The sequence below is a fragment of the Symphalangus syndactylus genome, chromosome 5 (assembly GCF_028878055.3).
Source record: "Symphalangus syndactylus isolate Jambi chromosome 5, NHGRI_mSymSyn1-v2.1_pri, whole genome shotgun sequence".
NCBI lineage: Eukaryota > Metazoa > Chordata > Mammalia > Primates > Hylobatidae > Symphalangus > Symphalangus syndactylus.
Genome location: NC_072427.2, coordinates 140,493,990 through 140,521,217, shown reverse-complemented (window position 1 = coordinate 140,521,217; position 27,228 = coordinate 140,493,990). Strand labels below are relative to the sequence as shown.

General features: G+C 37.0%; 1 protein-coding gene across 6 annotated transcripts in view; it reads right to left on the bottom strand.

The window, feature by feature from the left end:
* Nucleotides 1-1,479: 1,479 nt before the first annotated feature.
* Nucleotides 1,480-27,228, bottom strand: part of EPS8 (EGFR pathway substrate 8, signaling adaptor) — a 212,970-nt gene continuing 187,221 nt past the window's right edge. For 5 of the 6 annotated variants that reach the window (XM_063639634.1, XM_055280528.2, XM_063639632.1 and 2 more), the window contains 6 exons: nt 25,976-26,084; nt 24,954-25,097; nt 15,574-15,796; nt 5,544-5,724; nt 4,474-4,603; nt 1,480-2,749 (listed from right to left, as the gene is read on the bottom strand). In XM_063639634.1, the coding sequence (XP_063495704.1) occupies nt 2,636-2,749; nt 4,474-4,603; nt 5,544-5,724; nt 15,574-15,796; nt 24,954-25,097; nt 25,976-26,084 (901 nt within the window). In that variant the 3' untranslated portion in view covers nt 1,480-2,635. Of the gene's footprint in view, nt 2,750-4,473; nt 4,604-5,543; nt 5,725-15,573; nt 15,797-23,677; nt 23,714-24,953; nt 25,098-25,975; nt 26,085-27,228 lie in introns of all 6 variants that reach the window. The other variant, XM_055280529.2, reaches the window with a different exon arrangement.

The window sequence follows — 27,228 nt, the reverse complement described above, 5'->3', positions numbered from 1 at the left end:
TGTCTCTGTTGTGGTACCAGTACCATGCTGTTTTGGTTACTGCAGCCTTGTAGTATAGTTTGAAGTCAGGCAGTGTGATGCCTCCAGCTTTGTTCTTTTGGCTTAGGATTGACTTGGCGATGCGAGCTCTTTTTTGGTTCCATATGAACTTTAAAGTAGTTTTTTCCAATTCTGTGAAGAAAGTCATTGGTAGCTTGATGGGGATGGCATTGAATCTATAAATTACCTTGTTAGACCTAAAACCATAAAAACCCTAGAAGAAAACCTAGGCAATACCATTCAGGACATAGGCGTGGGCAAGGACTTCATGTCTAAAACACCAAAAGCAATGGCAACAAAAGCCAAAATTGACAAATGGGATCTAATTTAACTAAAGAGCTTCTGCACAGCAAAAGAAACTACCATCAGAGTGAACAGGCAACCTACAGAATGGGAGAAAATTTTTGCAACCTACTCATCTGATAAAGGGCTAATATCCAGAATCTACAATGAACTCAAACAAATTTACAAGAAAAAAACAAACAACCCCATCAAAAAGTGGGCGAAGGACATGAACAGATACTTCTCAAAAGAAGACATTTATGCAGCCAAAAAACACATGAAAAAATGCTCATCATCACTGGCCATCAGAGAAATGCAAATCAAAACCACAATGAGATACCATCTCACACCAGTTAGAATGGTCATCATTAAAAAGTCAGGAAACAACAGGTGCCAGACAGGATGTGGAGAAATAGGAACACTTTTACACTGTTGGTGGGACCGTAAATTAGTTCAACCATTGTGGAAGTCAGTGTGGCGATTCCTCAGGGATCTAGAGCTAGAAATACCATCTGACCCAGCCATCCCATTACTGGGTATATACCCAAAGGACTATCAATCATGCTGCTATAAAGACACATGCACACGTATGTTTATTGCGGCACTGTTCACAATAGCAAAGACTTGGAACCAACCCAAATGTCCAACAACGATAGACTGGATTAAGAAAATGTGGCACATATACACCATGGAATACTATGCAGCCATAAAAAATGATGAGTTCGTGTCCTTTGTAGGGACATGGATGAAACTGGAAAACATCATTCTCAGTAAACTATCGCAAGGACAAAACACCAAACACTGCATGTTCTCAGTCATAGGTGGGAATTGAACAATGAGAACTCATGGACACAGGAAGGGGAACATCACACTCTGGGGACTGTTGTGGGGTGGGGGGAGGGGGGAGGGACAGCATGAGGAGATATACCTAATGCTAAATGACGAGTTAATGGGCGCAGCAAAACAACATGGCACATGGATACATATGTAACAAGCCTGCACATTGTGCACATGTACCTTAAAACCTAAAGTATAATAAAAGAAAAAAATGTACTGACAAAAAAAAAAAAATGTGGATCTCTACTTTTTCCCATTCCATTCAACTCGAATCCTCAGCCAATATAGCACAGATCCCTTTTGCCAGTGAGACAGAAGCCATTTATTAACAGACAGCAAATACTGTTTATTGCAGACTTTCCAGCTGACTCATGTGAAAAAGGCACTATGAAAATTAATGAATCTAGATAATTTCTCTAAATGATTTATGTTAAAATATACAACATTCTTACATAACATCTGTTTTATATATGTGAAATAATATAACATTTAATGACAAAAATTGTGTTTCCAAAAATAACATTTGTTGAAGGTTAGGTATCTTTCTTTTCTCTATGTGGAATCTTTCACAGGATTAAAATATGTGTAAATTAAGTGCTTCTTATTACCAGGAAGACTTGACACAGATAAACACATAAAATGGCCCCACTTCCTTTTAACTACTCATATCAACATTTGGAACTGAGGCTTTCATTAAGCAAAATACTGTAATGCACACCAATGCAGACTAATTCCTTTGCTAGATTTTGAGCAGACATGACCTCTTTCCCATTTGTGCTTTCTCATATATAAGAACACAGTATACATAATAAGCAGAATATAAACTAAATCAAAATACAAGCTATACAAGGAATTGCAATCAACAGAGCCGTGACAAACTGTCTTGAGAATGCTCCATAGATTTATATTTGCATGTCCAAGGTATGGCTGTACTTTACAGTTCATTCAAATGTTTTATTTTTTTTTTAACTGTTGGCATTAAGAACTTTAAATAAATCTAAATATTCTTCCATTGAGTATGTCAGAGAAGAGACCTAACTAAGCAGAGGCTAGCCTACAGTGAGCTACGCCCTGAATGACAGACACCATATTCACAGGCAAAATCGAAACTGCTTAGATTTTGAATCATGGACAACATTGTTGCTTTGTTGCAGTGAATAACTCCACCACTATCAAAACACTTCCTGTTTATACCCTGGGATGGGGATAAAATAATTAATCTGATTAAGGAAACTTCACCTTGGTAAAGTAAGAAAAATATTTTCCAAGGTCAAAAAATTCAGTTTAAATTTTTTCAGTTTTAATAAAAATAATGGGCCTAGAAGCAAATCCTGTGCTCACTCAGGTTTGCATGGGTTTTTTTATGGTGATAAATTACATCAAGAAAAATGAATCTGACATTCCCTTCAAGGCTTCTTAAAACAAAGCATGTTGGAATAATGCCAAAGACAATGGAGTTTAAAAACAAACAAACAAATTAGTGACTGCTTCCTTCATCAAAAGATTCCACTCCTGAATCACTAGCAGCAGCACTGATTTTTTCCTGTCGTCTTCTCATAATTTCTTGTAACTCGGAGCTGCCACTGCTATCCTGAAAGATAAACAGTTCAGACAAGATGGTTACTGACTTGTGCAGGCTGCAGGTCATATTATGAAATGGCTCAGGATAAGTCTACTGTGGTTTTCTTCTAGTATCTCTTTAGGAAAGCTAACGGCTCCACTTTTTAAGTGAAGCTTCTGCACTTCACTAATATATCACATTAATAATTTTTCATTTTCTAAAGTCTGTTAAGGCAATTCACTCACCAGGCCTTTCATTTGAACGTGATAAAGATAAATCAATCATGTATGTGTAGTATTCTAGATTTGCTGAGAGAAAGAGGATATGTGTACAATAAGCATAATAACATGGTAAATTATCAAAGGACTCTTCTGGGGTCAAACAAGATACTGATCTGCCTTTAGAAGATTTTAACTTAGGCCAGAGTGGGCTCAGAATTCACCCAGTTTCCCCTCCATATAGTTCTGACCCTCTGACCATGCTGGCTTTTCTCCTTTCCTATCAACAGAAGTCTCTGGCAACACAGGCAAATAATCTAAAAGATTAACTAGATCCAAGGAAAGGGTGAGGTGGTAGAAGGTGGCTGAGGAACATGAAGAACCTCAGGTAGTCAGCCTCTGCCTCAGTTCCCATCCAGAGAATAGGAAGAGAACAAGAACCAAGAGGCCATCCTGAAGTGGGTGGTGACAGCAAATGACAATAATAATAGACAGGTGTGGGATGAAAGAATTCAGAATTTTAGGAATATGGCATTTTCTAACATACCTTGAAGAAGTAATTATATACTCTCAACAAAATTAAATATAGTGGTAATAAAACTGCTTGAGAAAAATATATAATCCTCATTAATATTCAACATATGGAAAGCAATCAAATCACACCTTAATATGGAGCTTTCAAGATCAATGTTGTAGGGAAAACCTCCAAGGGAAATATGATTTCTCTTGATTCAGAATGGCTATGGGGTGATATGCATGAAGTGATTTTACCCTGAATTATTTAACTGTTGAATTTATAGAATACACTTGCTAGAGATGATTATGGATCAATTTCATGCCAAAGCCTACATTCTTTCACTTGAGTCCAAGTATAATTTTCATGAAACTATTAAGAGCTGTGAGAGGTAACAGTTGGAAACTACTACCCGCACATAGCACACTTTAAGTCTAAAATAGGATATTGGAAGCTTAAGTATAAACCAATCTAGAAAACATGGACTTTCCTGCTTTCATACAGACCATTGTGACTAAATACTTTTCAGGGCTCTCTATTTTCAGTGATCTCTACCTAATGTATCTTTCCCGATTATTGAGATGTATTACTAGACCTAACACACACAGCCAGGGTTTTACAGTCTTATAACCTATAAGCTATTAGAATCTCCAGAAAAAAAAATATTAAGAATAGGCAAGCATTCTGGCCTCTTAAGGTTCTTACTCACTCAGAAGCTAATTTCCATTGTTATGTCAAAATTAAATTTCCTATAGAAGTAGTCAATACATATAAAATGAGAACATTATGCTTTTTGTTAAGTGTCCAAAAGTATGTGCTCAAGCTTCACGTCATATGAGCATTTATAACAAATTAACCTTCCGGAAAATGTAATTGATGATCTCAGTGACAAATTTACAAGAGCAGAGTTAAATTTAATTCAGCTCTGTTAAGAAAGGGAAATTGGCCAATATGGACATAAAAAGTTGTTTCCAGAGCTTTCAATTTGCAGAAAAACACCACCTTAGGTTGACAAGTCATACCTCTAATGCAGCTTTTTGTACAGTGATTTGGCTATAGACTCTCGCCCCTTCAGGGCAGACTGTCCTCAGTTCCTCCTTATTGAGAGAGAAAAGTTGTGCACCATTTAATACTCCAAGACTATTGACAGTCCTAAAGAAAGAAAAGAAAAAGAAACTGAGCATTAAAAATACTGCCTACAAACAAAGGAGAAAATTATCTGTTCCTGCTAGTAACTTCTCTTTTCTAAGTGTTCCATACCCTGGAAGCCTTATTAAATGATACTACAGTCTTTATAGTTAGGGCAATGACAAGTTTCTTTCATGATGATGACCCTGAGGCTATACAGATTATTAATTACAAAGTATCAAAAAGGAGCCAATTGGGTTTAGGGTCACTGTTTAATACCAATTATTGGGATTTGGTGTTTCATAGAAGGAATAGATAACTTTCTAGTAACCTGGCAATTGACTAACCATTGTACCTCATTTTTCAATCATGCTGGGTAGGTGAGTTTATAATATGTCAAGGTCCCTTGAATATGTATTATTCTAATAGCTCATTGTGCCAAGTACATATGAAATATTTATAGACTTTTAGATAGATAAATAGAACCTTTACTATGGGTTTATTAAAAGAAAAGTTCTATTAAGATTAAAATTGATGCTAGGTAACACTATTTTTTATTTGCCAGAGACACTATATCCTGCAGCAGGAGGAAAGCTTATGCTCTATGTCCTACGTGGTCTAGGAAGTTCAGCTAAGATCATGGTCCTACCTAGGTTACATCAGAGTAATCTGATGGAGGAAAGAAGCTACTGGGCCTCAAAGGTGCCAATAATTTGCTTAAAGAATGAATAATGAACAGATACTACCAACTCGAAAATGGGGTGGCATCAGAATGATAATTATTTATGCTTATTTTAGTTCTTTTTCAGCTGTGAACAGCTATAGTGATTTCTTGAGTATGGCACAAAGTATGCAGTCTGTGCCCTTATGTTTTTTAGGAGTTATCTGTGACATCTAAGTAAGCAAATTGAAAACAATGCATATTGTACACACAGAATTGCAAAGTATTCACAGAGAGACTCACACAGGGTTGAATCCCTTTGACTGTAACCATGTCTTCACATCCTCTGGTGTGGAGTCATAAGTGATATTGATAACTGGCACGTTCTGCCGTGGCACATGGAATTTCTTCTGAGCAGCACTCCGACCAATGGTCAGTCTGTGGATGAGTTCATCCTGCACTTCCTCCATCTGAGATTTCCTTCCTAGACACCAACAGGGAGTAGGTTCTTTTTGAAAATCTCTAATATTACATTACCCTCTCTAGAACCCCGATCTCTAAAATCCTTTGACACCAGTAGGACCTACAATCTAGTGTTCCTACCATCTTTCCTCACTTTTATCCTCGCCCGGTATAAATGCCATGATCAATTATTAAAATAACTCCCTGGCTCTTCTCTAGTCTCTTCATTGTACTCCTTTGGCAAAACCCCAATGCTGGTTACATCTAACTTTCTGCATATTCTGTGCCTGCACCTGCACAGCTGAATATAACACAACAATGCTGAATGATCTCATGTTAAATTCATGATTATGAACCTTAACTTGGCTGTTAATGCTTCCTGACGATCATACTAGATTTCCTTAGACTGGTGGCTCTCAACTGGGGACAATTTTGGTCCCAGAGGACATTTGGAAATACCTGGAGAAACTTTTGGTTGTCACAATTGAGGGAGAAAAAGGGGAAAGGCTGCTGCTGTCACACAGTGGGTAGAAGCCTGGGATGCACACAACATTCTATAATGTCAGCCTCTCCTACAGCAGAGAATAACCCAGCCTCAAAGGCCAAGAAGTCCTGCCTAAGGTCATGTAACTGCCCACTGTCTTAGACAAGTACTGAATATATTCTACTTTCTCTCTACAAACCTCTAACCCTATTCCCCAATCCTCACCTTGAGCTGATCTCATTTCCTAATTTATGAATAAAATAGAAGAAAACCTCCATAAGTTCCCCTAGTGGTTCTTCCTACCAGCACTTTCCCCATATGCTCTGCCTGCCTTCCTATTATGTTATATAGGAGCTGTTTCCCTGCTCCCAAGGCTAACTCTCCATGTATGCACTAGGCCTCAAGTTCTTTGCCTATTCAAATACTCCATCATTTCTCCCTTATTTATCCTGGTATTAATTTTCCTTCTCCACTGAATCAGTTTATCAGCCTGCAAACATGCTATTATTTTATGATTTCTGTTACCTTTAAACAAGCCCTTTTTACTATGTCCTTTCCCAGCTACTGCCCATTTTCCTGCTCCTTTTACAGCAAAAGTCCATGAAAATTTGCCTGTACTAGTGGACTCCAATTCCCATTCTCCTATTTTCTCTTAATGTCGTTGAAATTCAATTTTGCTTTTCCCCCCATCTCTCTACTACACTTTGCTAAACTCCAGCCAATTCTTTCCCAGCTACTATCTCATTTAACCTAACAGCACACATTTGAAGCAGAAGATTCCTCCTTGAAACATTTTCTTCCTGTGGCCTCCAGGATACCACAGTCTCCTCATTTTCCTCCTATGTCTCTGGACTCCCCTTCTCTGGATCCTCTTCTGAATATTCTCGTCTCTCCAACTAAGTAATATTAAGGTGCTCTAGGGGACACTCCTGAGACTCATCTCTGCCGGCACTACCTCCATCAATGACCACTGTGCTTAGCTTCACGGCCATTGAAAAGATGATGGTTACCAAATTATTTTTCCAGGCCTCTTACTCGGAACTTAGGTGCATATATGCTGTCTACTTGATATATTCATTTGGGTATTTGTTAAATAGCTCAAATGCATGTCAAATATAGCATGCCCAAACCTGAATTCCTGATCTTCTTCCTGAAGCTGCTTTTATAAACTCTTAGACTTGCTTTTTAGACTTCTCAACTCACTTAATGACAATTCTATCTTTCCAGTTCTGCCAAAATACCACGGAGCTGCACTTGATTCCCTGTCCTGTGCTACATCCAATCCATCAGCAGAACCTGTTAGTCTGACCTCATAATGTATCCAAAATCCAATGATTTCACTGTATTTTTTCTGTTGCCAGCTTGGTCTGAGTTACCAGCCTATTAACAGATCTCTCTGCTTCCACTCCCTACCACCCTGCCCCTTTCTCTTCATTCTCTTCTCAATATAACAACTAAGTGATTCTTTTAAAATGTAAGTCAGGCCGGGTGACTCACGCCTGTAATCCAAGCACTTTGGGAGGCTGTGGCAGGCGGATCACAAGGTCAAGAAATCGAGACCATCCTGGCCAACATGGTGAAACCCTGTCTCTACTAAAAATACAAAAATTAGCTGGGCGTGGTGGCATGTGCCTGTGGCCCCAGCTATTCAGGAGGCAGGAGAATCGCTTGAACCCAGGAGGCGGAGGTTGCAGTGAGCCAAGATAGCGCCACTGTATTCCAGCCTGGCAACAGAGCAAGACTCCATCTCAAAAAAAAAAAAAAAAAAAAAAAAAAAAAAAAAAAAAAGTAAGTCAGATGTTGCAGCTCCTCTGCTCAAAACATTCCCAAGTGATCCTAATTACTCCCAGTAAAAGGCCCTACAAGACCTCCACCTCTCTAAAGCCACTCCGCAACTCTTCTGGAGCCCTTCACTCTTGCTCCCAATGGCTCCCTTGGTGCTCTTCAAATTTAAAGGCCACTCCAGTCTCCTCTGCCTGGAATGCTTTCCCCCGCATCTCCACATGGCTTACTCCTCCCCACCTTTCTATTTCCCCTGATGTATTTAAAACTGCAATCCCTCCCCAAAAGCACTCTCTATCCACATAGTTTTATTAGTCTCCAAACCACTTACCACCTTCTTGATAGATAGCCTATCATCTTTTTTTTTTTTTGAGATAGAGTCTCACTCTGTTGCCATGCTGCAGTGCAGTGGCACAATCTTGGCTCACTGCAACCTCCGCCTCTTGGGTTCAAGCGATTCTCCTGCCTCAGCCTATCGAGTAGCTGGGACTACAGGCGTGTGCCACCGTGCCCACGCCCAGCTAATTTTTGTATTTTTAATAGAGATGGGGTTTCACCCTGTTGGCCAGGATGGTCTCAATCTCCTGACCTCGTGATCCGCCCACCTCGGCCTCCCAAAGTGCTGGGATTACAGCCCACTGCACCCAGCCAACTTAATCGCTTTTTAACCTACCTCCTTTCATTAAAATATAAGCCTGAGGAGAAAAAGGATGCTTCCCCTTTTTGTTTGCATCTATATCCTAATACCTGGAACAGTGCTTTAATTCAATAAATACCTGTTGAATAAATGAATGAATGAGGCATTCTGCTGACTTTTTCACCGAGACTTTGAGAATCATCATGTACAAACCCCTTAAATAACCAGATAAGAAAATGAAGGCCAAAAACAGATAAATGATCTGTCAAAGTCACATTTCAATTAGTAGAATAATTTAGCTAGAACTGGATCTTCTGACTTTCAGCAGAGGGCTGTTTTATAGCCAAAGTCATTAAAATCACCTTTGATTAACTTCCCTAGCTACTCCTTTTTCCTAGCCATTTATGCTAATGGAAAAGATGTGTGTGTATATGAACATACTGTCATGACAAAAATAGGAAAGGCATAAAAGTACAGGAAGGGGAATCATGTGTCTGTGTATTTTAAAATATGTGTGTATATATACATAGGTACATTACGTTGTTTGTTTTCACTTTCAAGAAATAAGAACAATCTAATTAAGTTGGCAAGTGACAATAACCTGGTCACTCAGGGAGCTTTTTGTGACCAGTGTTCTATGATTTTTTTCCCCTAGGGAAAGGGTTTTAGAAAGTGTTTGGTGCCCCTGGGAAATAAGGGAAAGTGTGAATAGTTAGTGTTATTTCAGCCTAATTTTTTTTTTAATGCCTCAAGTATCTAGGAAATCTTTTGAAGAAGAAGTCAAAAAAGGGGAAAGGGGAGGGAGGAGTAGGGGGTGCTAGAGAGAGTGAGAGAGAGAGAATACTATTGATTGTTACATTTAAGTATACATTACATGCATTTCATTAGTTACCTTTTAAAAAAATCACTACATCAAACTGTCAAACAGCATATGAATGCATCTCAAAGGAATAAAAAATAAAATGTATCACCACACTAAAAGATTTGGTTTCTCATCTGCCGACTTGGCCAGTATATCCATCATCACCAGTCCACAGCATAGTTTTCTTCCAGGAAGGACGAAAGAAACCTTCGCCTAACATATTCCTGGGCTTGTGGTTTCCATTTCCAATGTTCTAACACACAATAGCGAACCAGAATAACTTTACACTTTTCTAAAATAACACTCTGATTACAAAAGATTAAACTCAAATAAAAGGACTAGCATTTCAAAGGAAATGGGAGAAATACAAAGCAACTAAAGTGTTTGCATCTTAAAAGCGATAAAAGGAGAACCTTTTGGGATTCTGCAATAAAACAGTCTGAACAGCTTCTATGACACAAGGCTTCGCAGCTATTTTGAACAGGCAACACACAGACTTCCACAAAAGGGCTTCACTCTTGCCACTTGCTACGTTGTAAAAACAGGCATGTTGGCTTTTTTCCCCTGTTCATAGCTGCTACTTGACAGATTTCTATGAGTATTTACTTCCTAGTTCCTTTCATTTTATTTTTTACCAGAAGTTTAGGCAGTAAGCAGAGAATGTGGGTAGATGAGTAGGCATATTTTGAGAGAAATTTGGCTATCAATAAACACACACTGAAATATGTGCTACTGTCTGGTTCTAAAAGAACATTAAGCCCCAACATTCATTCAGAGAAAAACTGTTCTGCAATAAAGTTATCAAGAAATATTTGTTTTATAAAAAGAAATACATTTATTTAATGCCAAACTGTATTTTTGAGATATTTTTAAAAAGAACTTACATAAGTTGCAAATATATTGTAAGATTTTTATTATTCTAAGGAAACAAGTATGTGTGCTAATTTTGGGAGTGATGTTTATATTTTATACACCAATGCCACTCTTTTACTTATGAAAAACACTTCAAAATGATGAGTCACAATTATCAGGAGAGTTCTCTATATTTAAAAGTATGCAAACTATGCCTCTTTCCCACTAGGTTATTCTTGGTTTCTCAGAGTGAACAAAGAACAGACTGTCCTAACCCACACACTGCTCCAAATGGGGACTGGAGGCCGATGAACTCTGATCCTAGCTAGGCCTGGATAAAGAGTCCCACCGTGTCAAAGATGACTGTGCTGACGTCTCTACGGAGGGAAACGCTATAAACTTGTGGGAAGAATAAAGAAGAGAACAGTCATTTCTAAGAGGAAGTTTTCTCCTCAGGGAACTCAATAAAAATATTTATAGAAATTTCTCATCTTAAAACTATGTCTTTAGTGTATTTGAAAAAGAAAGCTCTTTTTAAAAACTCCACACAATTTTAAAAACTTAGTAGTATATTCTATTTTATTATGGTTCTACACACTCACACAGACAGTTGTTTTTGCTGTACAGAAAAAGCTAATCACTTTTCCAAAACTTCATTTTTCCTTTAGTTTTCTGGCAAGATAGATATGACAGTCATTTAAATTGGACATACCGTGGGAGAAAAATTAATGAGTAAAAGTAGGCTTATGCTTATTGCATTTAACCAGAATTTTTAGAATTGTTAAATAGTAATAGTTTTAGTGTCTTTTTATTTTTTAGTTTATCAAGAATGTCCACAACTGAACAGATGTGGCAATAACTTACTGAGGTGAGAAAAACAGTAGGATGAAAATGGGAGTGAAAGATTCAGTCATTTAGTTTTGAATAGAAATAGAAAGCATCCTCTTTGAAGCAATTGTGAATGGGAGTTCACTCATGATTTGGCTCTCTGTTTGTCTGTGATTGGTGTACAAGAATGCTTGTGATTTTTGTACATTGATTTTGTATCCTGAGACTTTGCTGAAGTTGCTAATCAGCTTAAGGAGATTTTGGGCTGAGACAATGGGGTTTTCTAGATATACAATCATGTCATCTGCAAACAGGGACAATTTGACTTCCTCTTTTCCTAATTGAATACCCTTTATTTCCTTCTCCTGCCTGATTGCTCTGGCCAGAACTTCCAGCACTATGTTGAATAGGAGCGGTGAGAGAGGGCATCCCTGTCTTGTGCCAGTTTTCAGACGGAATGCTTCCAGTTTTTGCCCATTCAGTACGATATTGGCTGTGGGTTTGTCATAGATAGCTCTTATTATTTTGAGATACGTCCCATCAGTACCTAATTTATTGAGAGTTTTTAGCATGAAGGGTTGTTGAATTTTGTCAAAGGCCTTTTCTGCATCTATTGAGATAATCATGTGGTTTTTGTCTTTCATTCTGTTTATATGCTGGATTACATTTATTGATTTGCATATGTTGAACCAGCCTTGCATCCCAGGGATGAAGCCCACTTGATTATGGTGGATAAGCTTTTTGATGTGCTGCTGGATTCGGTTTGCCAGTATTTTATTGAGGATTTTTGCATCAATGTTCATCAAGGATATTGGTCTGAAATTCTCTTTTTTGGTTATGTCTCTGCCAGGCTTTGGTATCAGGACGATGCTGGCTTCATAAAATGTGTTAGGGAGGATTCCCTCTTTTTCTATCGATTGGAATAGTTTCAGAAGGAATGGTACCAGTTTCTCCTTGTACCTCTGGTAGAATTCGGCTGTGAATCCATCAGGTCCTGGACTCTTTTTGGTTGGTAAGCTATTGATTATTGCCACAATTTCAGAACCTGTTATTGGTCTATTCAGAGATTCAACTTCTTCCTGGTTTAGTCTTGGGAGGGTGTATTTGTCAAGGAATTTATCCATTTCTTCTAGATTTTCTAGTTTATTTGCATAGAGGTGTTTGTAGTATTCTCTGATGAATCCAACTTACAAGGGATGTGAAGGACCTCTTCAAGGAGAACTACAAACCACTGCTCAATGAAATAAAAGAGGATACAAACAAATGGAAGAACATTCCATGCTCATGGGTTGGAAGAATCAATATCGTGAAAATGGCCATACTGCCCAAGGTAATTTATAGATTCAATGCCATCCCCATCAAGCTACCAATCACTTTCTTCACAGAATTGGAAAAAACTACTTTAAAGTTCATATGGAACCAAAAAAGAGCCCGCATCGCCAAGTCAATCTGAAGCCAAAAGAACAAAGCTGGAGGCATCACGCTCCCTGACTTCAAACTATACTACAAGGCTACAGTAACCAAAACAGCATGGTACTGGTACCACAACAGAGACATAGATCAATGGAACAGAACAGAGCCCTCAGAAATGATGCCGCATATCTACAACTATCTGATCTTTGACAAATCTGACAAAAACAAGAAATGGGAAAGGATTCCCTATTTAATAAATGGTGCTGGGAAAACTGGCTAGCCATATGTAGAAAGCTGAAACTGGATCCCTTCCTTACACCTTATACAAAAATTAATTCAAGATGGATTAAATACTTAAATGTTAGACCTAAAACCATTAAAATCCTACAAGAAAACCTAGGCAATACCATTCAGGACATAGGCGTGGGCAAGGACTTCATGTCTAAAACACCAAAAGCAATGGCAACAAAAGCCAAAATTGACAAATGGGATCTCATTAAACTAAACAGCTTCTGCACAGCAAAAGAAACTACCATCAGAGTGAACAGGCAACCTACAGAATGGGAGAACATTTTTGCAACCTACTCATCTGACAAAGGGCTAATATCCAGAATCTACAATGAACTCAAACAAATTTACAAGAAAAAAACAAACAACCCCATCAAAAAGTGGGCAAAGGACATGAACAGACACTTCTCAAAAGAAGACATTTATGCAGCCAAAAAACACATGAAGAAATGATCACCATCACTGGCCATCAGAGAAATGCAAATCAAAACCACAGTGAGATACCATCTCACACCAGTTAAAATGGCCATCATTAAAAAATCAGGAAACAACAGGTGCCAGACAGGATGTGGAGAAATAGGAACACTTTTACACTGTTGGTGGGACTGTAAACTAGTTCAACCATTGTGGAAGTCAGTGTGGCGATTCCTCAGGGATCTAGAACTAGAAATACCATTTGACCTGGCCATCCCATTACTGGGTATATATCCAAAGGACTATAAATCATGCTGCTATAAAGACACATGCACACGTATGTTTATTACGGCACTATTCACAATAGCAAAGAGTTGGAACCAACCCACATGTCCAACAACGATAGACTAGATTAAGAAAATGTGGCACATATACACCATGGAATACTATGCAGCCATAAAAAATGATGAGTTCATGTCCTTTGTGGGGACATGGATGAAACTGGAAAACATCATTCTCAGTAAACTATCGCAAGGACAAAAAACCAAACACCGCATGTTCTCAGTCATAGGTGGGAATTGAACAATGAGAACTCATGGACACAGGAAGGGGAACATCACACTCTGGGGACTGTTGCGGGGTAGGGGGAGGGGGGAGGGACAGCATTAGGAGATATACCTAATGCTAAATGACGAGTTAATGGGTTCAGGAAATCAACATGGCACATGGATACATATGTAACAAACCTGCACATTGTGCACATGTACCCTAAAACCTAAAGTATAATAATAATAAAAAAAAAAATTAGAAAGCATCCAATCTCAGCTATAAAGTTAATAGTTCCATACTGGTATCTGGATGTCAGAGATGAGTTTTAATATGATGACTAATTTGGGAATCATTCTTTTCCCAACAATATAAACAGTAGTGAAATAAATGGAAATAGAATGAACTACAGTAGAACTATGTTTATGTGGAAAACGAAGGCAGAAGCCTAAGAGAGGCCCACATTGAGAGAAAGATAGATATCCATCTCTCTCTCTGTCTCTCTCTCTCTCTCTCTCACACACACACACACACACACACACACACACACACACACACACACAGACTTCATATACTTTTCTCATATTGAGGAAATCTGAAATATCTTCATAGCTCTGGTTTTCCAAGAGTTTTTAAATATCAAGTATAGGTAAAGCAAAGTAACTTTATAACACGTTTAAAACACCAAATTTGGAGATCAAATTGACATGCCATATACTACAAGGTTAAACAAAATTTATCTTAAAATTACCTTCAGTTTTCAAAATACCTACACTGCTATTCACCAATAATACAAATAAGGATAATCCAAAGTTGGTCATAGTGCCTTTTTAGCTTATTTAAATATGGTTTTCATATAAACCATTTATACGAAACATCAAATTTCAAGTTATGAAAATATGGCACTGAAGCATAAGTCACATGAAATTTGAATTTGGAGGGTAAATCCGAGACTACTATTGGCAGGTGATTATATTAACATAGTGTGACTGTGCAGCTACTGTAAATAGCAAATAAGAGGAAGAGAAGTAGGAAGGTTATGATGATGATGATGATGACGACAGCAGCATGTAGTTAGTGGCTGCATATTATGTGTCATACAGTGGTCAAAATCAGTCCGGGGTTTTCAACCTCAGCACCATTGACATTTTGGGCCAGATAACTCTGTTGCTGGGGGCTGTCCTGTGCATTGTAATTGTTGCTAAGCATCCCTGGTCTCTACCCTTTAGACATCAGTAGCATCCCCCCAGTTTTGACAACCAAAAATGTCTTCAGGCAATATCAAATGTCCTCAGAAGGATGGAGAAGACAAAATTGCTCCTCGCTGAGAAGCACTGAAGTAGATGCTTTCTATGCATTATCTCATTAAATCCTCACACTTATCCTATGAAGCAGATACTATTATTTTTCTCCACTTTTCAGATATTGAAGGGCTGAGAGGATAATTAAATCACCGAAGGTCAGGAAGCTGGCAAGTGTTTTTTCAGTATACAAATTCCAGGATGTCTAGCTCCAGAGTCTGCATTCAACTATCATAATAGATTGGAAAAGGAGTAGAAAGGCATGCATTAGAGAGTGGAGAGAATACTTCCTGTTTCTCAGAACTACGTAGCTGATGAGAAACCAGGTGAAAATCTTTGCAATCTATTAAGTACCATGCAAGTATAAAGGACTTTAATACAAGTAGAATCAACAGTAAACAATATTTTACTTAGTAGTGCTTTTAATTTGCAGAAGACATTTTTTGCCTCCCTGGGAAACTTACGGTCCACCGGAAGTTGTTTGTATCTCTGGCTGTCTCGCACGATACTGCCACCACTGTCACTGGAGCTGCTGTTTTGACGTGTTATATTTGCTGGGACCTTTGACACAGGAACAGGTGCTGGAGTGGAAGGGGGAAGGGGGACAGGAACAGGAGCTGGTGTTGGAGGAGGTGATGGAGCAGGGGGAGTATCAGCTGGTCTTGGGCCATACTCCATCCTTTGTTTCTATAAAAAGACAAATAATTAACTTAAAATTTAAAAAATATAAACCTAGGCTAGGAAAACAAATTATACTTTGATAGGACATTGTTGGCTATTTTTAAACTTACTTGCAAACCCACTACACATTTATCTGTAATCCTATATGGTATAATGACCATTGAAAATCATATTTTAAACATTCTGCATAATTTGTTCAAAGTCAAAACGTAAGTTAAGGAGTCACAAGGCTACGTCAATAGCAAATAGTAGTATTATAGTAATAAATGTCAAGAAAATGGAATTTGGGCTTGGAATTACACAAGACCAGGGGAGGTAGAAAGATTCATAATTATTTTTTAATTTATGCTAATAATAATTTCCAATTGCACTGGAAGTCTAAATGTCAACAGCATAAAGCATCACTTACTCATTTTAAATGTACGCTATATTCAAAGATTTTTAATTTTGTTTCCAATAAATAATTTTAAAGTATTGGTATTATTTCGTTCAAGACATAACTTTTTCTGCCATCATCTTAATGCTAATTTATTAAAATTAGAAATTTCCCTTGTTAAAATGGAAATGTCACGGGGTGGATGGTTGTGAGGGTAATGGTATGGTCTTTAAATGTTTATGATTGCAACTCACAAACAAATACTAGAAAGGGACCTGTGGCCATTTGTATTAAAAAAGGTAGGTGTGACAAAATGCTTTTTAATAATTTTAAAATCATGATTGTTAAGCATACTTATAAAACAGCATTTGTGCATATTCCTTATTTAAAACACACATAATAGTTAACACTTTAAATCTAAATAAAATAATTTTAATAGATAATGCATTGTGAGAGGCTCCAAATTCTCAAAAGGCACATTTTCTTTTTAGAATCAAAGATACAGGGCAATTATTTGTAATTAAGGCAAAGTTTAGATACTGTACTGGCACAATTTTAATTATTCTAATTTAGGATTAGCATATTACATGCAAAAAGACCTTTTGGTAATCTGGTCCTTTGATTAGAACAGTATTTACTTTTAAATTCTAAAATGGCCCAAATATCAGGTAATATTGATTTTAAGAGAGTCCTCCCAATTTCCACAGAGATGAAAAACAAAAATACACACTACACACAGACACATCACTTTTTAATTAAACTATTACTCAAAAACAACACAGCAACCTTCGTCACCTTCACGGCAAATGACTAACACCTGTGGAAACCGGTGTGGGAAGGAGCCCTCATTCTTTTCAGCTCGCTCTTTCAAAGCTACCACTCACAGACCAGTGGGATGGGGTCGAGGAAGTGGGAAGTGTATTATGAAAGGATGGAAGTATATCTGAAAGGAGTGTTTATAATGCTGGTAGATGCTGAGGGAAGAAGGAGGGCAAGGAGGAGAGAGGCAGGACGGGAGGGAAGGAGGGAGTAAAGATTCTCGGAGTAAAAGAAGGGAGTTAGGTGGGACAGAAACTGAGTTGCTAATCCCCTTAGCATTCAAGGCTTAGAAATATTTCTAATGTATTCAATACTGTATTAGAATGAAAGAATGAATTGTTATTATTATTCCCCACAAAGGACAATCTTCCTATATTTGGGCCAATAAAATACTTAAAGCAGTCAAAATACAGCAAACATCACCAGAATGTAATATTTAGCACACACAAAAGTCATCTGATTAATGTATACGCAATGTTCCCTTGACAAGAATGTCCTCTGCACGTAATTTCATGAAGGGCTAATGAATTCTCACATTAATGTTTCAAAAGCATCATAGTTTCAATTACTGTTTTTGAAGCCTAAACAAACAAAAATGCCATGAGCCCTGCTTTCCATATGATTCATAATTGTTGCTTTTGCTATTCATCAAATACTATTGTGAGAAAGTGAATAAACTGTGTTACTGTCACAATCAAGCCTGAAAACAAACTCACCAAATGTTCTGTGCCTTATTTCATTCATGCCATTGTTACATAATGCAACTTTATCAGTATGACCTAACAAAATAATAGGTTTAAAATACATATTTGATTAAAGAAAACCCATATGAAAATGTATGCCATAAATTATATTTACTTGCATATTTTCCTCTTTCCTTAGTCCTCTCCTCCTACCCCATATTTCCAACCTCTGACATTAAAAGGGGCGAAGTACTTTCCTTGAATCGTGACAACTAGTTCTGAATGGCAACCTAGACAGCTCTTCCATGGAAACTGGTTTGAAATTCTTCATATGGAAGAAAAAGAATCAGCACTGACTCCTAACGCCACTTTTCTGCGTCCCTCCCTAGCTTCTCTACTCCTCTTTACCTACCACCCAACTACTGCTCTTCTTTTCCTTATGTCTGTCTCCTGGCTATTTTTTGTTGAAGCTACAGAGTTAATGATTCCAATGTATCTCAGTTTATGTAATGTCTTGGAGAACAGAAGTGCACTCTGAACTTTTTTCTCCTGAACCAAGGTACTGAAGCTCCAAATCCAAAAAAGAAATTCTGACCAACTGTTCTTGGTTTGCCTGAGACTTTCCCAGTAATTAGCACTGAAAGTTCCACATCTTCACAAACCCCTCAGACTCCCCAACTGGGAACTGGGAGGGTTGGTCAGCCTGGTGTGGACTTACTTTTGCACTCAACTGTCACTTCTTTACTCTTGCCTGTGATATCCCACAAACACAAAGTTCTGTTAAAAGCAAAATCTATCTTTTTGTCTCTTTCTCTGAAAGAAGGCAAAATTACTAGCCCTCATAGGAAATTTACTTTCCTATTGATAATTAAGTTGGAATGAGTCTCTTTTCTTTAGCAACTTAAGCTTAGTAGAAATTCTAAAGAATAAAGAATGCTATTGAGAGATAAGATCCTGATTCATACAAGATGCTGCTTCAGAGGGGAAATTATGCAAGTAAGCTTAACAAAGCCATTAAAATTGAACTGTTCTTAAATATTTAACCTACTCTAAATTACACATTTTTCCTCTAAATTTGGTTTTTTGGAACTCTGCAGTGAAAACTAAGCACAGCGGGAACATTTGGAGGGTGTTAAGTCCAGAGACTGAATCCAAAAAATTATATTAAAAAGAAGTGCCATGAGGGAACGAATGTGGGTTACCTCTGACAGCTCGCCAAGTAATTGCTATTAGGAAAATGGAGCAAATCACACCAAATGAGAAAATTAATACAGGAAATGGAATTAAAATAATATCAATTATAATTCACATCAAATATCAGAAAGAGTAAATTAGTCTGACAGTAAAATTACATGCCCACAATCAACCAGTGAAGGAGCCTGTAAATCTATAATTAATTCTCATCATTATCTAGCCATAGAAAACTAATCATATAGATTCTACTACAGTAGAAACGGTGTAAAGTACTTCAATAGTAACTATTGTATATTCAAGTAAAATATAGGTTTATTTTATTCCTATTGCTCATAAAGAATACAATTAGAGTGCATTAAATGTAAGAGTTATTCTTAATTAGCTGATTTTACAAAAGGTAATACTGCATGCATTATCGTGTGATTGTAATGAGCTTTAGTTTCAAACTTTGTAAGCAGCCTGAACAAACATAGAACATTTAATAAAATTATGTACATGTGCATGTCAGACAGTAATTATCAATACTTTATATATGTATAAAAATACATCCATATATTTAGAGTGGGCATTATGCAAATTATCATTAAGAAGTCTCTGGGAAAATGTCAATACATGTGGCAGAATAAAAAGTAAACATCTTTGGCTAAAAACCATGCCTATAATTAATGAGTAGAGTCTTCCAATATTAATTTTTAAAAAACACTTGAAGAACTGAATATTATCAGGAGGTTGGCCTGGCTGGAAGAATAGAAACCCTCTTTGGTAAAATGGTCACTCTATCCAGCAGTATCTAAATGTCTGGACTGGGCTTAAAAAACTGAGCACTGATAACATAGACTGAAATTAGTAGTGTTAGTGGTTTAGTTGCATATTTACTTGCATATTTACTTGCATATTTTCCTCTTTCCTTAGTCCTCTCCTCCTGCCCCATATTTCCAACCTCTGACATTAAAAGGGGCGAAGTACTTTCCTTGAATCGTGACAACTAGTTCTGAATGGCAACCTAGACAGCTCTTCCATGGAAACTGGTTTGAAATTCTTCATGTGGAAGAAAAAGAATCAGAAATGTAGAAAACATTTCCATTTTTAATTTAGGGCTATTTAAACATGTATGTAATGAATGAGAAGATTTTATACCTAGACTGGATTGCAGAGATCACATAACTGACTCCTTCTATTTCACGACCAAGCAAATTGGAACACAGGAAAATAAAATGCTCTCTTTAAGGACTAGAACCCTCACCTACCAATACCTAGATTGGGGCTTTTCTCATGGTATCATATTACAGTATCTCTTGCTAGACAATAAAGAATATGGGAAACGTTTTGTTGAATTCACGTGACCAGAGAGACTGGACATTCGTAATTACTTGCATCTTGGTAGAGTAAGAATACCTATAACAATAATAAATGCATAGATAATAATTAAGAATACATGAAAGACTTCTTTAGTCAGTCCATTGGATATATAATAAATAACATCACAGGAGGAGGTGGTTTCTGCTCTTGGCATATAGCTTGCAAATTTAAATGTGCAAAAGGGTAATTCTAGCAGACGAGCAGTCACAGGGCTAGAGGTCTGAGAATCAATTCAAAATAAAGATCAGGAAACTTTATGTGGCAAATAGCTTCCAGGTGGGGAGAAAGGATGTCCATCTGTTGCCCAGCTAAAATACTACAAAGCCTTGGAATGCTCTACAACATTTTTATCAAAAGACATGTTATCTCTCCACAATCTCTCCTCAGCATTTACTTCCTTTTCTCTGTGGTTTATTCAATCTTTTGTGTCAATATCTTTTGTAAATTTTTATTACTTTCTCTTTTATGTTTAAAACTTTGCTGAGGCCATGGGGGAAATACACTAGGTAGGAATGGTTGTCTTTACAGAGCTGTTAAAAATCACTTCAAATGTGACGATATTAAATAGCCTGGACTCTCAAGGACACCAGGTGGCAATTCAACACCTATTCACTGGTGGTGCCTGGTATGAGCATCCCTGTCATCCGAACAGAATCTCTGATAAAAAGTGTGTGAACAATAGGCAAGAGCAGCATTTGTGCCCTTCACCCAGAAACTGCCATTATTTATATATATTTCTTTATAGGAAATGTAAGGGTATAAAAATAAGAGTCGTGACTGTGTCCCTTTTTTTAAGTATTTGGTGACTCACAGATGTTGCATGGAAATAGTTTACGTCTAATTCCCTTATTTCCACCACTTACAAATGTCCTATTCTAAGTAAATCATATAATTTGGGTTATTTTCCTAAATTATAAAATGATGAACGATACCATGAAATCCAGGGAATGGATACATAAGGTAAAAATCAAATTCCAAGGATTGTGACTGATCAGATCAATTTTTATCACAGTATAATGCAAAGTAAAGCTGTTCTGAGAAAATATCACTTTAAACATTAATACAGAGAAAAACTATGGGTTTATACAAAAAGAGATGACAACCTTTTTTTTTTTTCTTCTTTTTCTTCTTGTTTTGAGACGGAGTGTCGCTCTGTCGCCAGGCTGGAGTGCAGTGGCACAATCTCGGCTCACTGCATCCTCTGCCTCCTGGGTTCAAGCGATTCTCCTGCCTCAGTCTCCTGAGTAGCTGGGATTACAGGTGTGTGCCACCATGCCTGGGTAATTTTTGTACTTTTAGTAGAGACAGGGTTTTGCCATGCTGGCCAGGCTGGTCTCAAACTCCTGACCTCAAGCGATCTGCCTGCCTCGACCTCCCAAAGTTCTGGGATTACAGGCATGAGACATTGTGCCCACCCGAAATGACAACCTTTTATAATCACTATTCTCTAGAACAGCAGAATGCAACACAGCACAGGCTCTGGATCCAGAGTACTGGGGCCCAATCCTGGCTTCGTACAGCTGTATAAATCTGGGCAAATTATTTCTCCTACGCCTTAGTTTCCTACGAAAAAATGTGCCTCCTTCAAAAGGTTGTTGTGGGAATTAAATGAATTTGGATTTAGGAAGTGCTTAAACCATGTCTGGCACAGCATGAGCACTGGCCGCTGGCAAATCTTCTCTAGAGAGGAATATCTATGAATGCTGTTCTCTGTGAATGTGAAGCAAATTTAAGTAATGAATCATTGCTTGCCTTTTGGCAGCATGGTGCAGAAATCTAAAATATTTTTGTTAAAGTTTCTTTATATTTCTTCAAAGTTTTGATATCACTGGATGAAAGAGACAGATGGAAGGGAAAACAAATGTGTGGGCCATATCTGAGGAGGAGAGAGAGGGTCACACTGCTCTTGATACAGCAAGCATGCAGGAAGGAGCAAAGCCATGGCAGATGACCTGTGGACTCATGCAGGCTTTCGGGAAGGATCTGATCGGCACTAGGCTTTCTGTTGTTCTTTTTACCAAGTATGTGAGATGCTGGTACTCAATATGTATTTGTGGAATGAGTGAATAAAAAGGTGAGTAAGACATAAAATTATAATCCACTTGACTTTTATAAGGTTAGGGTATTAGGATCAGTGGAATCTACATAAATATGGTGGCATCTTAATTATCATTCTGAAATAAGTTGCAGGATTTTTCCTTAGATATTTTAGATATGGGTATCTGGTGACACTGTTGTAGAGATATAAAAATGACTGGCACATATTTCCAAGGATGTTTTCTTTTCCATTTTACTCTATCCTTTTTTTTTTTAAAGAATATATTATAAATGTTTTGAGAATAGGAATCCTTTTAGAGTAGGATTTATGCCAGATAGCAGACAGCAAAGCAGACTGTGAAGCTTGCTTATTAAAATTTTACAAGGTCTTAGTGGTTTTGTTGAGCTCAGCCCAAAATTTTCAGGAGGTGTTAAAAAGCAGATTTGTTTTAATACATTTCCAAAGTAGGGCCCTCAACCTGAACAGATACGCTTCTGCATACACACAGAAAGCTTCTGTACACATTTCTACACACACCACTACATCTGTAGTTGCAACCCGAATTTTTAAGAAGAGAGTAGGATAGTGTTGAAAAGTTTAAAACGAAATAGCCAAATAGGCAATCCCTATAAGAACCACAAGTTTCTATTTACATAAAGTAGCAAAACAAACTCCTGAAACTTGTGAACTCTTGAAAAAATTTCTTGGGTTGTTCCAAAGTTGACAAAAATAAAAGATGAGGTTCTGTTTAAGAAAGGAGGAATAGGTTTGACATTCTCTGAAAACACTTTCCCTGCCTATGATGTATATTAATAGTTTTGGTTCAGTTTTAGACAGAAGCAAACTTTTAAACGGAAAAGTCAACTTACGGCTCAAGCCAAGAATCAGAATTAAAGAAAAAGACAAGACTGAACAGTAAACAGCAAAAGGTAAGAGATATTAAACTCTTTAGGAATATCAGGTAAGAGAAAATTCATATTATAGAATTCATACTATTTGCGTGTTTTTTATTTTATTGCAGTTTGCTCATTCCTAGCAACCACACACACAAATAAAACAAATTTGGATAATTGTTTTCAAAACTTAAAATATAAACTCTTGCCTTCTGCTCACATATGGGGATCAGGGATATTCTTTATGAATAGTGCTTCTCATAGCTTACCATGAACTGCATATTAAAATTAGTTGATACAGCCCAAAGGTATGTACTCTACCATTATTTTAAGTATAGGTTTCAAGCATATACTACCTCTACAGGAAAGAAAATGAAGAACTGGTATTCATGAACCAGACAGAAGCCTATATTATATTAGGTAAACAGATATTAAACTCAGAAAAGTAGGAACTAAGAAAAGAAAAAGGTATAAAAACTAAGAAAATTCACTTCAAAAACCCATGGGAAATGGAGGAGACCATACCTTGAATAACTCAAACTCCTTCTTTGGCATCAACAGCTAATGACAAATGATGAACATAAAATAAGTACATAATATATATATGTACATCAGGCCAGCCAAAACATAACACAGCAAATAATTTCCATTGCCATCACTTTAAGTTACCGAGATAGAGAAACTATATACAAATTCTTTATTTTGAATGTTTGCTTGGTTCATGGATTCTAGTAAGGCCAAGTCCCTCTGGATAAGCACAGGACCGATATCAGGCATGAATGTCATGAGGAGCCATAAGTACTGAAATAAATTGTCACAGCAGCAGAAATATGACCACAATTCCAGCTTTGGACAATCTGTATTTTTTAAGCCTAGATCTGGCATAAAAATTAACTATTTCACTGTATATTCTATGCAGCCTCTACTCAAATTCATGACATTATTATGAAGTCAGATGTGATCTTTTTCTCAAGAGTTTGAAAATTAAAAGAATTCTTTCTGGGGGAATGAGAAGCCACCCCAGGTTCACAGGCTGTACCTGAGAGAGTCCATCCATTCTGTCTTTATTTACAGACCTGACTCTAGAGAGCCTGTCACAGGTCTAAAATTCCCGAGTTTAAGAGCAAGTTAATTCAGATGTTAGGGTGAATGAGATGACCAGGGTCACTGAAATCCTGAAAATGTGGCATGGGCCATAAGAATGGACCTTCACGGGCCTTCAATGATCAAGAAGAGAGAGCCTGACCTATTTAATCTATATCATAAGTACCTTTTAATCTTAAAATCAAGAGAGGAAAAATATTGTAATCCAGTTGAACAGGTACTCATGTATTAGTGTAAGGCGAGATGAGTGCAAGTTCAAGGCTGGTCAGTGGCAGAACATTTAAAACACTGAAAGCAAGGGCTGGTGAAGATGAACTGCTAGACACCATGCCATGATATCAGTGCCATCCTCTATCAAGAGGAAGCCCCTGGTGGATAGCAGAGCTGTGGGTAAAAAGACAGAAATACCATTTCTTCGAATGTCAGAAATACTACAGATTGGGGAAAAAAAGCACTCAGAGAATCAGGCACCTACTGCTAAACATCTTGACCAATTTCTAGAAGTAAATCAGAAAACATATGTGTAATTCTTCTCTGTGTCTCTCACCATTGCCACTCCCCCACCAATTACTCTAGAAAAAATATATAACCAACTACATCTCAAAATGATCAATACACAAAGGTGTTTAAATCCTACTTAAGAGTGATAACTTCGTAAATGTGTACATACTACATTTTACTAAGAAATCATGCTCACCTGTATAGTATGAGTATAAGGTGGATCAGCACGCCCCAATCCAGATTCTGGAGGTCTCACAATATCCAAAATGTTATTTGGCACAAATCCAGAGTCTCCACTTGCATTTCGAACTTTCCACCATTGCTTCCGGTCATCAAGTATCTGTCACGTACAAGAAAATAAACGTATAATTTCCATATAAAAGCCATTCTATGAAGGAAGTTCCCTAGACTTCAACAAAGAAAATTTTTCTACTTCTTTTCATTAACTCAGCATCAACGTAGTGTTGATTGAATGTTTCTCAGGAATTACACTAAAAAGACATTTATGAGTACACAGTAGGTAAGGTATCATTATGGGGAATCTACCCAAGGTCCATTTTATCTCCAAAGAACAGTCTGCATTATTTGAAGTACTTAAGGACTAAAGTACTTAAAGGACTTAAGGACTAAAATGACCCTTTTGGAAAGCCCCATTGTCTCCATTTTAGTGACAGAAAGAAAAAGTATATAAAAATTACTTTTTTTCCTTATAAAATTTATTGTGATAATTCACCTTTTATATTCAAGAAGATGATGAACTCTCAGTTAGAACCTAACAAAGAGAAGTTGGTGTTTTGGTGGACTATCCCTAACATTATTAGCTCAATGACTGCTGAGTATATCTATGCAAGGATATAGGATAAAAAAAGAAAATGTTGTCTCTTATTGAACTATTATGTGCATCCACATCTGAACTGATAACTAGCCTTGACTCCAAAATGAATAAATATCAGAAGAAGAAAGAGGGCAAGGAAGAGAGCAAACGAAGTTAAAAAAAACCCATCCCGCCACTTCCCACAAAAAACAAATAAAGGAGTATTCTAAAGCTATTCCCTTAGAAGAAGTATCTATATACCCCTACTAAATAGATGTAGATATTTCTAATATCCCACGTCTTTAGTAATATAATACTTTTGAAGGAAAGTTTAGTTATATACCAAAAGAGTAATACAATAAAACTACTTTATTAAGAGTATAAAAAAGAAAAAATTATATTACCTCTAAAATATCATCCTTTAGAACTGAGAGCTCACTGTTGTTCCTTGCTACAAAGTCATACTTGGATTTGGCATATTTCTTGGGTTGTGTTTTGAGTGGTTCATAATTTCTATAAAAAGAAAGAAAAAAGATTATTATTCTGCTAGCTCTTCCTAAAGGATAAAAACAGAAAACACTGAGACAAGCCAAATCCTACCATAAAACTTTCTGAAAAATTACAGCAGTTTCATTTTATTATATTTTACATTATGATAAATAAAAGTTACTTTAAAGTTCTTGCTTTTAAAATGAACAAACTATGGCCAGGGATAAAAACAAATAATGCAAAATCACAAGGCCAGGTGGTGCTTAGCCAAATCTAGAATCCAAGTCTATGAATTCTTTCTCTACTAGATACACATACTGGATATTTTGTTAATTATCATCTCTACCATAAAAGAACTAGATAAAGATAAATGTTAGTATTTTTCATAAAATTAAAGGAGACTGAAAATAATTTCCATAGTGGTAATTTTAGTTATATGTTGATTTCACTAATTCAAGCAATGTCTGCAATTCAGAACCAAATATATAAATTTAAAATTTATAACTAGGCATTAGTTTTTAGAAACACTTTGCCCAGTTATCTAAATTGCAAAAAAAGGAGATATGCATTAAGTATGAGACTAGTAACACTTGCAAATAAATAAGTAAATAATTTAATTCACTATAAACTTTTAAAAAGTGCATGGGCCCTATTTTTTTTTAAATAAAACTTCCTTAAAAAACCAAATACCGGGGCCGGGCGCGGTGGCTCACGCTTGTAATCCCAGCACTTTGGGAGGCCGAGGCGGGCGGATCACGAGGTCAGGAGATCGAGACCAAGGTGAAACCCCGTCTCTACTAAAAATACAAAAAATTAGCCGGGCGCGGTGGCGGGCGCCTGTAGTCCCAGCTACTCGGAGAGGCTGAGGCAGGAGAATGGCGTGAACCCGGGAGGCGGAGCTTGCAATGAGCCGAGATTGCGCCACTGCACTCTAGCCTGGGCGACAGAGCGAGACTCCGTCTCAAAAAAAAAAAAAAAAAAAAAAAAAAAAAAAACCAAATACCTCTTCTAATCATTAAATGAGTACTAATAGATTTAACAACTTAACTAAAGATTACTTTTATATGTAACACAATACACTCGATGCATTATTTGTATTTTCTTCATATATTTCAATAATAAAATTACTTTAACCCTTTATTAATTTTACTCTAGTCTTCTCCTCCAT